The sequence below is a fragment of the Pituophis catenifer genome, unplaced genomic scaffold (assembly GCF_029215685.1).
Source record: "Pituophis catenifer annectens isolate HBS135680 unplaced genomic scaffold, rPitCat1.0.hap2 SCAF_6, whole genome shotgun sequence".
NCBI classification, from domain to species: Eukaryota; Metazoa; Chordata; class Lepidosauria; order Squamata; family Colubridae; genus Pituophis; species Pituophis catenifer.
In genome coordinates, this window is record NW_027256886.1 from 61,063,398 (window position 1) to 61,078,025 (window position 14,628).

Consider the following 14,628-nt stretch of genomic DNA (forward strand, 5'->3'; position numbering starts at 1 on the left):
AGCAGAGAAAATAACTCTTTTTATCCTTTTTTAAAAAAAAAATGGGCTCTTGCATCTCTGCAGCATCCATTGCCAGGCAGATTTATCTACAATGTTAGAAGCAGCAGGAACACAGTCAGAGCTAGAGTTAGGGAGGCAAGTAAACTTGCCAAGGGGAAGAGGAATAAAAGAAAATAATGCAAAAGAAAATAGGTTATGGAAGTCTCATATAATTTCCATCTCTATCTTAGCATATGACAGGGGGAAAAATGTGTTCTGGTGGATGGAGGAGCTTGAAAGAAATTGTCATTTGATGTTTTATTTTATTTATTCCCACCTGAGTCATGATGCCAGGATTTTCTATTAGACTACATATCTGTAATTGAAATATCATTAGCATCCTTTTGATTCTCAACATTTGTCCGCTGTCTAGTATTGGATATTATTTTTTAAAAAAACAGCCATTTATGTAGAAATACTATCCATGTTTGCAAAACTAATCTGGAAAAAATCTGTGAGAGAATGACCGGCCCTTCACAGTCCCTAGCATTGGTCTGTGGAATAAGGGAAGCAGGTACCCCAATCATCATGACTGTTACTACTGTACTGAAGAAATATTAACCATTAGGTAACTGTAATGAATTCATACATAAATAGAGCCCTTCTTGGTCATAAAATAGTACATGAAAATCTGGACATTTGGCAGATTATGAATCTATAGACTCTACACACTTTGAAGGGGTTTCATATATTACAAACATATTGTGCTGCATTGTCTATTCAAAATACAGTTCTGAGACTAAGATTTTTATTTTGGAAAATAAAAGGGAATGCTGTATTGGCAAAATAGAGATACACCCGAGATTTAGTTTTAATAGCTATAAAGATTGTTGTGTTTGCCAGTTTTTGCCAAATTTGCAAAAGGATTTCTGTGGGCTGATTGTGGTCATGGTTTATTCATCACTATAGTATATTAAGTATGCAAGGTCCTAAACTAGTTTCCCCTTGTTTGGCAGTTGTTAAATAAGGTTGGAGTGATAACTTTCAGATTTTTCTGAAAGTACATCTGAAAATCAGATTTTCAGTACATCTGAAAAGTACCATATTGAGGTTGATTACATGTTCACTCACATGTAATAGAATGATGTGTTAGAAGATCTGTGAAATGAGGATGTCCGTTGAACCATCAACTTTCTGCTTTGTGAAATCTAATGTATGAGATGGAAAGAGCAGTGGTCATATTGTCCATTTCCATTTTGCTTACCAGAATGAAGACATCATCTGTTAAAGTCTCTTCTGTCATATAATCTCTAATCATAAAGCTGATTTTTGCAGTTACAGCAAGCCTTTGGGTTAGCCATTTGTCCTAGCCATAGTAACTTTATTGTGGATTAGAAAGTGTGTTTGGAAGAATATTGTACTTTTCTTGATTTAACCTGAGTGTTTTTTATATATTCTTTATGTGTCTGATGATGAAGGATGCAGTTTCAGAAGCAGCTAATTCTGTACGCTGCAAAGAGAATCTCTGTACAACTTGCTCTGATTTCTTAATCTATTAGCCTATTCTCTCATTAGACTTCGGAAGAATGTGTCAACAGGTATGTGCATCCCTCCCTTTTTCTGGAAGATTTGGAAAAGTAAACAAGAAGGGGTTTTCCTTTCCAGTGGACTGCAGCAGTTTATAATGCCAAATTGCTATAGAGTGAGTTATTATAAACAGGTTTTCATTTGTGTATCCACATAGAATATACTACACTGTAAAAAATAGATGGATTCATGGACAAATTTCCTAGTGTCTACATTAATTTTCTCATGTTAAGATAGGTAAAGGTAAAGGTTCCCCTCGCACATATGTGCTAGTCGTTCCCGACTCTAGGGGACGGTGCTCATCTCCAGTGCTGTCTGAAGACGTCTCCATGGTCATGTGACCAGCATGACTAAACACCAAAGGCACACGGAAAGCTGTTACCTTCCCACCAAAAGTGGTCCCTATTATTCTACTTGCATTTTCTACATGCTTTCAAACTGCTAGGTTGGCAGAAGCTGGGACAAGTAACGGGAGCTCACCCCATTACGCGGCACTAAAGATTCGAACCGCTGAACTGCTGACCTTTCAATCAACAAGCTCAGCATCTTAGCCACTGAGCCACCTCATCCCCTTGTTTATTTATTTTATTTATTTATTTATTGAATTTATATCCCGCCCTTCTCCCCGAAGGGACTCAGGGCGGTAAACAGCCGAGAATTAAAATAACATACAATATAAAAGTTAAGATAATTAAAAATAAATTAAATTAATCGGCCTCCCAATTTAAAACCCCTAGCTATACAATTAAAAAACTAACCCAGAAAACCTATTCAGGCCAGGCCGGCTTGCTGAAATAAAAACGTCTTCAGGGCCTTACGGAAAGTGCGGAGATCCAGAATCAGCCATATTCCGGAAGGTAGCTCGTTCCAGAGGGCGGGTGCTCCCACAGAGAAGGCTCTCCCCCCTTAAGATACCAAAGTCCAAAATCCTCCCTAAACTAATCCACTACAAACCATTGTCATATATACTGGCCCAGACAAACTTTACAGATTTCCTAAATAGAATTTAGTGATGGTGATGATAATGCTGCATCTGTCTTTCTGCCATTTGGCTCAATGGAACCTGCATAGCTGTGATTCAAGTAGCATCTCAGAAAGCATCTTGGATGCCAAGGAATCCATTTCTTTAAGTCTGAGAATAAACAAAGCAACATGGCATTCTCCAAATCTACTCTGTGTGGGGCTACTCTTTCAGCTACAAACATAATAGTGTAATGGCTGCCAAGTGACTGTCTTTTATTTGCTTGATGACTTGTTAATGCTCCAGGATGATCAATTGATATTTCTGTCAGAGGCAGGAAAATGACTAGGGATGTTTCCTTAACAGGCAATTTATCTGCAGGGTGGGTTCTGAGACCCAGTGTTCTGCCTGGAGGGAATGTGGGAAAAGAGGGAAAAAAAAACAGTTTGCTGCTTTCAGAGACATAACCATTTTAGTCTATTATAGCAAAAAAAAAAAAAAAAGATTTTGTTGCAGCAAAAGCAATTAAGGTGACTATTATTTGTCTTTTGCAGTGAAAAAAAATAAAGGTAAACATTAACCACTTTATATAAGCTTTCGTGGAATACCTTGAATGCAAACAGGGCCACCCTAAACTAGGATAACACATACCTTTGGTTTCAAGGTGAGGTGAAATTTCTGAACATTAAGATTAGAGAAAAGTGATAAGTAGAAGATCTCTAGATGGCGACAATTACTGATGATAACTGTCATTCACAAAATAGTTTCTGGAGTGACACCCACATTTTAACGATGAGCTGATTAACAGACACATTTTGATTTTAAAAGTGTACAAGCTGTAGCTTGTATGATGCACCGAGGAACAGAGAGGATGAATTAGCTACTTGCATCATTCCGTAAACTGTCCCATAGATCCAGCTGACTTCAGATTCTGTCAAAGATAACTACTGGTTAAACATAATGTTTCAAAAAGGAAAATAGCCCCATCCCCTAAGGAATATTATAATTACTTTGATATCACCATTTTATCTTTGCTAAATCATGGCTAAGAGTGGATCTGAACTTGCATCTCTCTGGTAGCTCAATACTCTAAACAATGAAAATATCCCAGCGTAGCAATAATGGATGAAACAGATCCACACATCAATCATTTGGTAGGATTGAAGAAAATAGATAATTATTTCTTTTCAGCTTTATGTATTTACGGGGTCACTTATTTTGAATTATTTATAATTAATCCTTGTTCCTCATTAGATCACTTTTTATTCTTATTAAAGAAGAGACCTGTGTTTTCAGGCTTAGAATACTAGAAGGTGTTATAAGTGACAAGTGTGAGTGTCAAGGCATAATTTTTCCAATGTATTTATCAACATCCAAAGCTTGAGGTCACATGGAAAACTGATAACGGTTCATCTCATTTGGAACAGATTATATTTATAGTCGCAAGCAGAGAATTTAGTAATAAAACCATTTGACATAATATCGAGCTGCTTGCTTTAAGCTAATTAATGCATTTGCTGCCTACAAGGTAAAGTTAATGTTTCAGATATCACTTATAAAATGATCTGCATACAACCGAAACTTATAGTATTATTTTGAGCTGTCATGTAAATGAGAAAGAAATGATCGGTATGCAGATCTGATTCAACTATTTCACGTGAACTACAGATAGTCCTCGGGTTACAACCACAATTGAGCCAAAAAATTATGTTGCTAAGTAAAACATTTGTTAAGTGAGCTTGCCCCATTTTACAACTTTTCTTGCCACAGTTGTTAAGTGAATCATTGCATTTGTTAAGTTAGTAACCTGGTTGTTAAGTGAATCTGGGTTCCCCATTGACTTTTCTTGTCAGAAGATCACAAAAGGGGACCTCATGATCCCGGGAAATTGCAACCATCGTAAGTATGAATTACTTGGCAAGCATCTGAATTTTAATCATGTGACATGGGGATGCTGCAATTGTTGTAAGTGTGAAAAAGTCCCTTTTTTTCAGTGCCGTTGTAACTTTGAACAGTCACTAAAGAAATTGTTTTTAGTTGAGGACTACCTGTATGCATTTGACAACTACAGGCAGTCATCAATTTACAACCACAATTGAGCCAAAAACTTCTATTGCTAAGCAAGACATTCATTAAGTGAGCTTTGCCCTGTTTTACGTCCATTCTTGTCACAGTTGTTTAGGGAATCACCACACAGTTGTTAAGTTAATAACACTATTGTTAAGTTAGAAACACAAAAGATAATCACATGACACTGTAACCATTATAAATATGAATCAGTTGCCAAGTCTGAATTTTGATCATGGGATGCTGCAGCAGTTGTAAGTGTGAAAAACTATCATAAATCACTTTTTTCAGTGCTCTTGTAACTACAACAAACTGTTGTAAGTTGAGGACTACCTTATTTGTCTAAAGAAATTATGATGTGTAGTCTTGTATATTATAGTCAAAACTGGCCATTATAGTAAGTTTCTCACTTTTTTTATAATAATTGTTTTAGAAAATGCTATTTCTTCCAGCAATTCTATGTTACAATGTTGTAACATAGTTACAATATTTAGTTAATATTAAATATTGTAACATAGTACAATATTTACATCCTATTTAGATTTTGTGTGTGTCTTGTGCTAGGATTTGGGGAGCAAGGGGTGTTAAGCAGAAAAACTGAATAAGACATGATGGAGAACGAAAAAAAGATTTGGATCTCATTCGTAATTTTCTGCATGTGCACTCAGAAATAAGCCTAGCTGAGTTTCTACCAAGTAAGCATGTTTTTAAATGTTGCCTCCAGTCATTAGTAAGACATCATTTATGAAAATATCTTTTTTTTAAAAAAAAAAAATCTACTTTATTTTGTAGAATGACAATTACAAAACAGTTAAAACAGAGATCAGAGGGCTACAATTGTGCAATAAAGCAATACCAGTACCAAAAAGCCCTCCAAGGGCCTTGAAGGCTCGCTCTCCCATCTTTTTAACTTTAATTATTTTACTCGTGTTTTAACTCCTATTGGACTATAATATTTATATGGTTTTTATGTTTTAATTGAACACTCCCCAGAGCCGCTCTGTGAGTGAGATGGGTAGTTTCCAAATTCGATCTATAAAACAAATAAATAAATAAAAACATAAAGTTAAAGCTCTGAAAATGTAAGAAAAGTTCACTTCATGCCCAAAAGACATTAGAGTTACTTACTCCAAGCTGGGATGAACTATAGTACCAAAAATTTTCTTTGCCTTTTAGTTCTCTACTGTATGTCACAAGATATACAGGAAGAATTATTCCAGGACATCCTGGAAGAATTGTTGCTTGGATACCTGAGCATAGGAGTCTAATATCAATCTTTAAAGCTTGTAAAAATGTTCAGAATAAGATACATTAGAGTTAGTAACAGAGTCAAATTTTGCTTCCGTTGAAGTTCTCTACAGAAACTACTGTTCCAGCGAGGCAGGCTCTTATTATGGAATGGCAACTGCTTATTAACTCTACATGAGCTCCCACTGTTCTGTTTTCAGAATTTCCCAACACAGCATGTTCCACATATTAAACCTGCTTAAAATAGATCAGGCTTGCATTTAGCTCTTCCTTGAGTATATTCTGACTTTGTGATCTTTCCGTTTTTGTTTTTTGTTTTAATCTTGGAGTAGCACTGTATACAAGGAAATAGTAATAGTGTGAAGTATCTGTGGCATGCACTCTCTAAGCCTTTGATCTATTTGGTTGCCTCTCTCGAAAATGTTCAGGCTTCAGTCTATCCCTTTCTGAAAATGAAATGAATGGTGAAAAATATGCATATTGTTCCCATATATTGTTTCTGTGTAAAGAAAAAAAAATCCTCTCTTTTTATGATTGTTCATTCAGTGTGATGGAAAAGACAATGTTTTCAAATAAACATGAGAGGGCAAAAATATAGGTGCAATTGTCAGTAGTGAAATATAGGACAGGTTTTTATATTTGCTTTTGATGTGGAATAGCTGAGGTACAAATTCTCTTTTTCGTTGTGAAATCATTATTCTTGCTTTCTACAGCCTCTGTGTTTTCTAAAATGCCAATGAAACTTAAGCAAAGGCATATTTTTAATATACATAAAAGGGGATTGTCTCTCCTAAAAGTGATTCTTACTGGGAAATTGTAGTTAAAGATGGAAAAGCAGTGGGAACTACTTTCACCAGAAAAAAATGGCCACATCATACTGAGTTTTGTGATAACACAGTTAGGAAAACTAGAGAAAAGTGGTTAGAATGCAGTATTGCAGGCAAATTTTACTGAGTCAACCGGCTCAAGGTTGACTCAGCCTTCCATCCTTCCGAGGTCAGTGAAATGAGGACCCAGATTGTTGGGGGCAAAATGCTGACTCTGTTATTTTCTTAGAGAGGTCTGTAAAGCACTATCAAGCGGTATATAAATCTAAGTGCTATAAGTATTGCTATTCCTGAATTTGTTAGGGGGTTGAATTACATCATCTCAAAGGTCCTTTTCAGTCCTTACATTCTGAGAGTCTGATCAGAAGGTGAATCATCGTGATCCTTCAAATATTTATGTATTGGCAATATACCATTCTTGCAGTTCTCCCATTTATAAAAATTGGCAGCTAGATTTCAACATAAGACTAGGCTAAACCATAAATGTATACCTACAGTATTATATTGCTGAGTGCTCAGTTTTTTTAAATCATTTTCCTAAACGTCCCAAACATGGTGTTTTCATTTTTTGATGTTTCTAACATCAATGTACAGGAAAATATTAATTCAGACTATCTCCCATTAATTTCCCAGCCTTGTTTCTTCTCAGCCAGCATGAACGTAACTGAGAATTATGGAAATTACAGATTTCACATTCTGTAGATTAGCCCATTTCAATTACTTTGGTTCAGTGATTGTTGGCTATACTTTCCGATTTTGCCCAATTGAAAGAGTTTTAGTAGTATATGAATTACTGGTTATTTAGCTCTATTACAAAAACTTTCCACCTGAGACTATTGTTTTTAAGATAACAGCTATTATAAAGTGTCAGTAGTGGGTTTCAAATCCCATCACTACTGGTTTGCTCATGGGTGTGCGCTCACACGCATGCGCAAAGCTTCTGCACATGTGCAGAGATGTCCGGGCAGGTGGGCGGAGCCTCCCGCTGCAGCTGCTACCAGTTTACCCGGTAGCAAAACCACCACCACCCCAGTATAGTGTGCTACTTTAGTGTCCTATATAACTACTAGTTATATAGGAAGAAACATCATTGTTTAAGAAGACTGCAAAGGCCAAGTGAGAGAGAAGACAGTAAGAAGGATGCCAAGATTTTAGGCTTATATACTGTATACAAAGACTAGAAAGATTAAGTCAGAGAGCAGACTGATAAATCAATTTCTAAAATAAACCATCAAAATTTATCCTGTAAAAACAGCAGACATAGTCCATAGCTAAGTCAGCGAAGAACCGTAGAATGGAATTGGAGAAATCCATTCTAACCATAAACAGTTGGATTTTAAATAGGCCTTTCTTTAAAAAAAAAAAAAAAATTACAGTCAACAAAATCTTACTGCCTAAGGAAACTCTCCTAGCAATCAGCTCGTAACACAACTCTGTGTGCTAATGAACCCAAAGCTGTTAATATGGTTTCTTCAGTTAAATTGATTCATGAATTTTGAAGAGAACATTATCTAATGAATTTTCTTTGAATAGAAAGCAATTAAAAGGACAAATCAGTCTGATTAACCCCAAAATCACCCTAGCGCCACAAATGGTGTACAGTTTGAAATTATATCATAAAAGAACTAGAGCAGATTTGCTATCTCTCTGCCCTTTTTAATCCATGTAAATTAATGAACAACAAAGTTAATTTCTTTGATGACCCTTTCCTAGTATCACCTGGATTATGCTGATATTTAATTTGCTTAACGTTATCATAAAGGCTAAATGGATATTTTTTCACTGGTAAGTATTATGCTATTCATTTAAGAAGTTGTTATTATTTAAAACTAATAAATATATGTGGATTTATTTAACAACAAAGAATGCTTTTCTGGAGTAAATATAATGTAACTAATTTTTTAATTTAATTACCAGAACATTAAAGGGTTTTTTTTCTGCCCCAAAAATTTCATTTGAAGGGGAAAATATTGCTTATCATTCAGCCTGAGTTTTTCCCTGCCTATCTCCTTAATTTACAAAAAAAATCCTTGGTCTACAACCACAATTGGTTGTAGTGGTACTGGAATTTCGCTCAGTGATGAAGTCATTAAGCAAATCATCACAGACCCAATTTTACTATAGTTGTTAAGTGAATCACATGATTGTTAAGTTAATTGCATGGCCATTAAATGAATCCAGCTTCCCCCTTTGACTTTGTTTATCATCAGCCAGCTGACAAGATTGCAAATTGTGGCCATGTGACCGCAAGACATTGCAACCATTGGTAATGCAAGCTGATTGCCAAGTGCTCAAATTGCAATCACTTGACCATGGGGATGGTACAGCAGTCATAGCTTTGAGAACAGGTCATAATTTGTTTTCAGCACCACTGTAAATTCAAACGGTTGTTAAACCAATTGTTGTGGACTCCATGTAGAAAATTAAAAGAGATCTGGGGCAGCAAATGAGAAGAAGATAGGAATATATTATGGAACAGTAACTTATGGTTTATTGCAGATTTTAAATCCTCAATCTACTCCATAGAATGCTTTTCTATGTGCCAAAGCATGGATAGCCACAATTCTTGCTTAGCAGGTACTATTCCAACAAGCTTTGAGTCCATTGCTTTGTTTGAGTGATCACCATAAAGGAATGTTATATTGTAAATTGCTGTGGTTTTTTTTTTATTGTATTATATTTCAAACCATGTAACACTGTCTGGAGCCCAAATGGATTTCTACAGGCTACAAAAAGCATTAAATAAAAAAATATTCCTCCTTTGCTGAGAAGATCAGTAAATAGATTACAACATTCCTTCATTTGGGAATCCAGCGTCCCTTCTATGATAACCTTCCAAAAGATGGTAAAAATGCAGCTCTTCTGGAGAGTGTTTGGGGATTAATAGGTTGTTGCAATTTGTGATTCTCTTCTGCCTGACTGCGGTTGTTTTAATTCTCTGGACTATGTTTTACAGTTGCAAGCTTCCAGGAATATACAATGACCTACAAATCTATTAAATAAATAATTCTGGGCAGAAATAATCACAGAAGTCTTTTCTCTGCAGCATACTCACTTGGAGACTTAAAATATTCAGCAGCTGAATGAGAAAACACTCCAAAGAAAGCCAATCTTACACAACTCCCGTTAGTATCTAAAATTTTCCCCCTCTGTCTCCTATGTCAAGAAACAGGTACAGACCAGTTTGTAGAGTTCTAAGCTATGGTAACACAATACAGGCAGCCTTCGACTTGCAACACTTCGTTTAGTGACTTCTCAAAGTTATAACTGCCTGGGAAAAGTGACGTATCACCATTTTTCACACTTACGACCGTTGCAGCATTTCCATGGTCACATGATCAAAATTTAGACACTTGGCAACTGGCTCGTATTTATGACAGTTACAATGGCCCGCGATCATGGGATCACCTTTTATAAACTTCAGACAAGAAAAGTTAATGGGGAAGCCAGATTCACTTAACAATCGTGGTACTAACTTAACAGCCGCAGTGATTCACTTAACAACTGTGGTAAGAAGGGTCATAAAATGGGGCAAAACTCAATTAACAACTTTCTCACTTAGCAACAAAAATTTTGGGCTAATGGTTCTCATAAGTCAAGAACTACCTGTAAAACTTGCTATTTAGAACCAGGATAGTTAAGCAACAGGCTAGAAATTAAAGAGTCTATGAGTTCTAGTTCTAGATATGAAAGTCAACTGGGCAACTTTGGTCTGGTCACTTTCAGCCTAACCCCACTTCACAGGGTTGTTGTTGTGGAAAAAATAGGAGAAAGAAGGTATTATGTGTGTTTGCCAACTTGAGTTACTTATAAATTTAATAAAACAAATAAACAAATAAATATTCCCTCCTTTTTATAATCAGATCATGCCTGGTCACCAACAGGCAATTTTTCCATTGCCACAGATGAATGTCTCATTCTATGGCAATCTGCAAAGATTGCTTCTTTTCATGCCTTATTAACAACAATATGAAAATCAAGAGTAACTAGGCAGCAAATGAATGAGTGTTTTCCTTCCAATGAGAATTACCCATTCAAATATGCAATATATATTGGGAGACACCACTGTATTTTCTCATATCTAACATGTGAAATGGTGGCTGGGGGGCATACAATAATCCAGCCTGCTAGCTTTCTTCCTGCCCAGTTTAAGTTTGAAAATTGGAAATAGAAAAGCATTATAAAACAAGTCCTGCCCATGATTATTCTTCCTTTTCTTTTTCTTTTTTTAATTTGACTGTATGCCTATTTAAGCTTGCCACTGAATGGGAAAACCTATTGTATGCATTAACAGGATAATTGTACTGGAAATTAAAAATATAGGAAAATCAAAGCTCTGAATGCTTTTGTAATAGTGATCAGTTATTCAAAATGTGCTCTTTAATAATCATGAATTTAAATATAGAACACAATCATAGAACTGATTGCTGTGCTAATTCAAAAGAAAAAAAATGTTGATGTGCATATGTCATTTTTATTTTTAAAAAACCATAGCCACAGACTCAGATACAAAAGCACTTTATATGTCCCTATAAGTTTTGCAGAAAACTTTTTATTTTATAAAATGAAAGTATTTTATAAAAGTGGTATGTAAGACTTACAAATGTGTTTGTGTACACACCTATCATCATCTCTATCTTATACTCTGTTCTGTTACTATTAAAATGTTTCCTCTATACTGTTTTTCACCCTTGGCAGCTTTAAGATGTCTGGATTTCAACTCCCAGAATTCCAGCAAACTTCCAGCAGCAGTACACATTTAACTGTATTTCCCCACTGTGTTACCCACTGACAGTAAACTGAGTCAGCACATCTGGTAGGATAGGAAAGCATTTTTCAACCTCAGCAACTTTATGATGTGTGGACTTAAACTCCCAGAATTCCACTTTGCTGGCTGCAAAACTCTGGAAGTTGAAATCTATACATCTTAAAATTCCCAAGGTTGACAAGCCCTGCTCTATACTATACTATTACTGTGTTTCCTCTATACTATATACAGATAGTCCTCAACATGTGACCAAAATTAGGATCAGAATTTCCATTTCTAAATGAGGCAGTTGATAAGTAAATCAAGCCCAATATTATGACCTTTTTTTTTGCCATGTTGTTAAGTGCATCACAGCTGTTGTTAAACGAATCATACAGTTGTTAAGTGAATCCAGCTTCCCCCATTGACTTTGCTTTTTGGACAGCGGCTGGGAAAGTCTCATGTGAAAATTGCATGACTCCTCAGCCTTTGTAAATACGTGCCGGCTACCAAGCATCTGTATTTTGATCATGAGACGACAGGGATGCTATAACAGTCGTAAGGACCAGTTATAAGTCACCTTTTTTGGTGCCATTGTAACTTTGAATGGTCGCTGAACAAATTATTGTAAATCAAGGATCACTATACTATTATAATTAGTGCTATTGTTGGTATTATACATCAATGTTTCCTTCTTACAAAGCTTGTTCTGTCTCTTTTTCCTCCTCCTGGGATTTTTTCTTCTTTTTTCCTTCTCTGTTATGTCCAGCATGTAAGAGCTCTTACACTTTTCTGTACTGTGCTGTGCTTTGTTAGACATCTGCATTTCTTTCTCCTCTGGCCGTTCCACAAAACCCCCTTCTGTCCTTCGGCTGCTGCACTTCTCTCTTTACTAGCAGCCACGGAGATCCCAAATTACACCCCCTCCCTTACCTGTGTCAAGGTTTATACACCACCCTTCTTGCTGGCACTGGGGTAAATGACTCAGACAGGATGGGACAAAGGTACCTGCAATTTTGGCCAAGCAACTTGCTTTTCCAGATTTAAATGCTACTTTAAAAAAAAAAAAAAAAAGCAAGTAATATCCCTGTCGCTGTGACTTCTTCATTTTTGTTTCCTCTGCTTGCCTTCCAGCTTCATTCACCAGAGATGTGTTGTGGACTCTGCTGAGAGATGTGAAATTTGGAGAGGCAGTTTCTCACAAGCAATTAGCGGCCCTGGCAGGCTACAGCAAAGCAGCCAGAGCGGTGGGTGGAGCGATGAGAAGAAATCCTGTAAGTCCATGTCAATGTTGAAATCAACGTGATGGAAGATGGTGGGTTGAGATGGAAAGCTTTGTGGGCTAAATGTCATTAGATTAAATATATCTGCTGCGAAAACTACTCTGCTATGAGTAATAAGGTCAGTAAGTGTTTTTAATCAGCATTAATGCATAAACCAGTTTAATATGATTTATTTCCCCATCATTTATTTGAAATGGGAGCCATGCATTTATTTTAATGCATCAAGTCCTATGGATGTGGCTCATTTTCTTTTTTATTATTTTTCTTTTCCTTTCCTTTCTTTTTTTAAAAAAATACAGGAGCAATATTTTACGGAAGGAACTGTTCTCTTTGCGAGCAGGACTGTAAAGATTTGGAAGGATCACTTTTTTTTAATCACCTAAAAAAATATGCCTGGGTTTGTGAGTTCCTATGGAGCAAAAGGGCAAAGGTATCCTCTCTGGATTCTGAAAGGAACACATTTGACTTGGGTTCCAAATAAGGTCAGATTCTGGATATTGAAAGTCAGGTGTGTTCCAGTCTCATTTGCCTCTTGAATTAAGGCACGGGGTCTGTTTTCTGGTGGCAAGACCACTTCCCTGAAAAGTGGATGAGCTTCACCAGTTTAGGCGGTATTAACTGTAGTGTTTTAGTTTGCAAGTTCAAGGGAACATTTCTAAAAGACCAGCTATATTGTCCTGTCAGCTGCCCAGCTTCGCTTTCTTTGAAGCTCGCTAGCAACTGTCATAATGGGAGGGGGGGGAAGAGTGCTGGAGGTGTGAAAGAATGCTGTGAGAAATTGGGGGGGGCAGTTATGGACACTAACAGGAACCAGGAATGCCAAACAGAGCCATCTTCTGCCTTCCAGGATGCCGGCCCTGGGAAAAGAATATACAGTGATGCATGAGGCGCCAGGTTCCCAAAACATTGGAACAGAACCTGATTGGGCTAATCACACAGGGGTCAGGGTTTTGGACATTGGGGATTGCTTTCAATATATGATTTTTGAATGTAAACTTCAGAGCTTGCCTCACTACGCTGCACTCAGATCTCTAGTAAAATGCCTTTTCTTGAACACCTATGGAGTCAAGGGTCATTCTTTCCTAGGGAGTAAACTGGCCAGTCTGAGAGTCCCCATTAGTGGCATACTTCTGATATTGTCCTGTTCTGATGAGTCCTTCTGGGAGAAGGGCGATATATAAATTAAATTAATAATAAATAAATAAATTGCCTATTCTGTAATTCCTAAATTTCATTTTAGCATGAGAATTGATTGGCATTTATGCAGTTAAGTGGGAAATTATCTAGGTACTGGTGCAAGACCAGTAACTATTGATGAACAATCAAAAGAGGACATTTCATGTTCCAATTTTGCTATACTTTATCTCAGGGATGAAATTCATTTACCTTCCCTACCGGTTCGCCAATGTGCACACGCCACGTGCGGGCTCGCTTCGCTCATGTGTGCCATCGTCTGCACATGGACAAAGCCTTCTGTGCATGCGCAAAGGCTTAAAATGTCGCAAAAAAGTGACATCATGACGTCCGCGTGGGTGGGCGGAGCCTCCCGCAGCTGCTGCTACTGATTCGGCCAAGCCGGTTAGAACCGGCTGGATTTCACCCCTGCTTTATCTGGAAAATAGTCCAAGTAGCTCAGCTAATCCTGAGCTTTACCATCGTTTGAACTGTGCACTGGTGTTACAGCTAATGGGTCTTTGATAGCCAACATTCATCATTTCCTTGCAGAAAAAGCAGCTATAATTTAAAACAAAATTAATCTGTTATGCTGGAATCTATTTACTAGATCTCAATTCTAGTCTTGGAATATTTTTCCTTTTTTTTAAAAAAAAAACTAGTTTAAAAGAAAATTATGGGGTTTGATCCATTCCTATAAATGGGAGGATTTCTTCTATCCAAGAGGAATACTGGAATGATGGAGGGTATAAGGTT

At 36.8% G+C, this 14,628-nt stretch overlaps 1 protein-coding gene across 1 annotated transcript in view; it reads left to right on the plus strand.

The window, feature by feature from the left end:
- Nucleotides 1-14,628, plus strand: part of MGMT (O-6-methylguanine-DNA methyltransferase) — a 164,262-nt gene that overhangs the window by 138,443 nt on the left and 11,191 nt on the right. Inside the window, exon 3 of the mRNA XM_070945694.1 lies at nucleotides 12,551-12,690. Within this exon, the coding sequence (XP_070801795.1) occupies nucleotides 12,551-12,690 (140 nt within the window). The remainder of the gene's footprint in view (nucleotides 1-12,550; nucleotides 12,691-14,628) is intronic.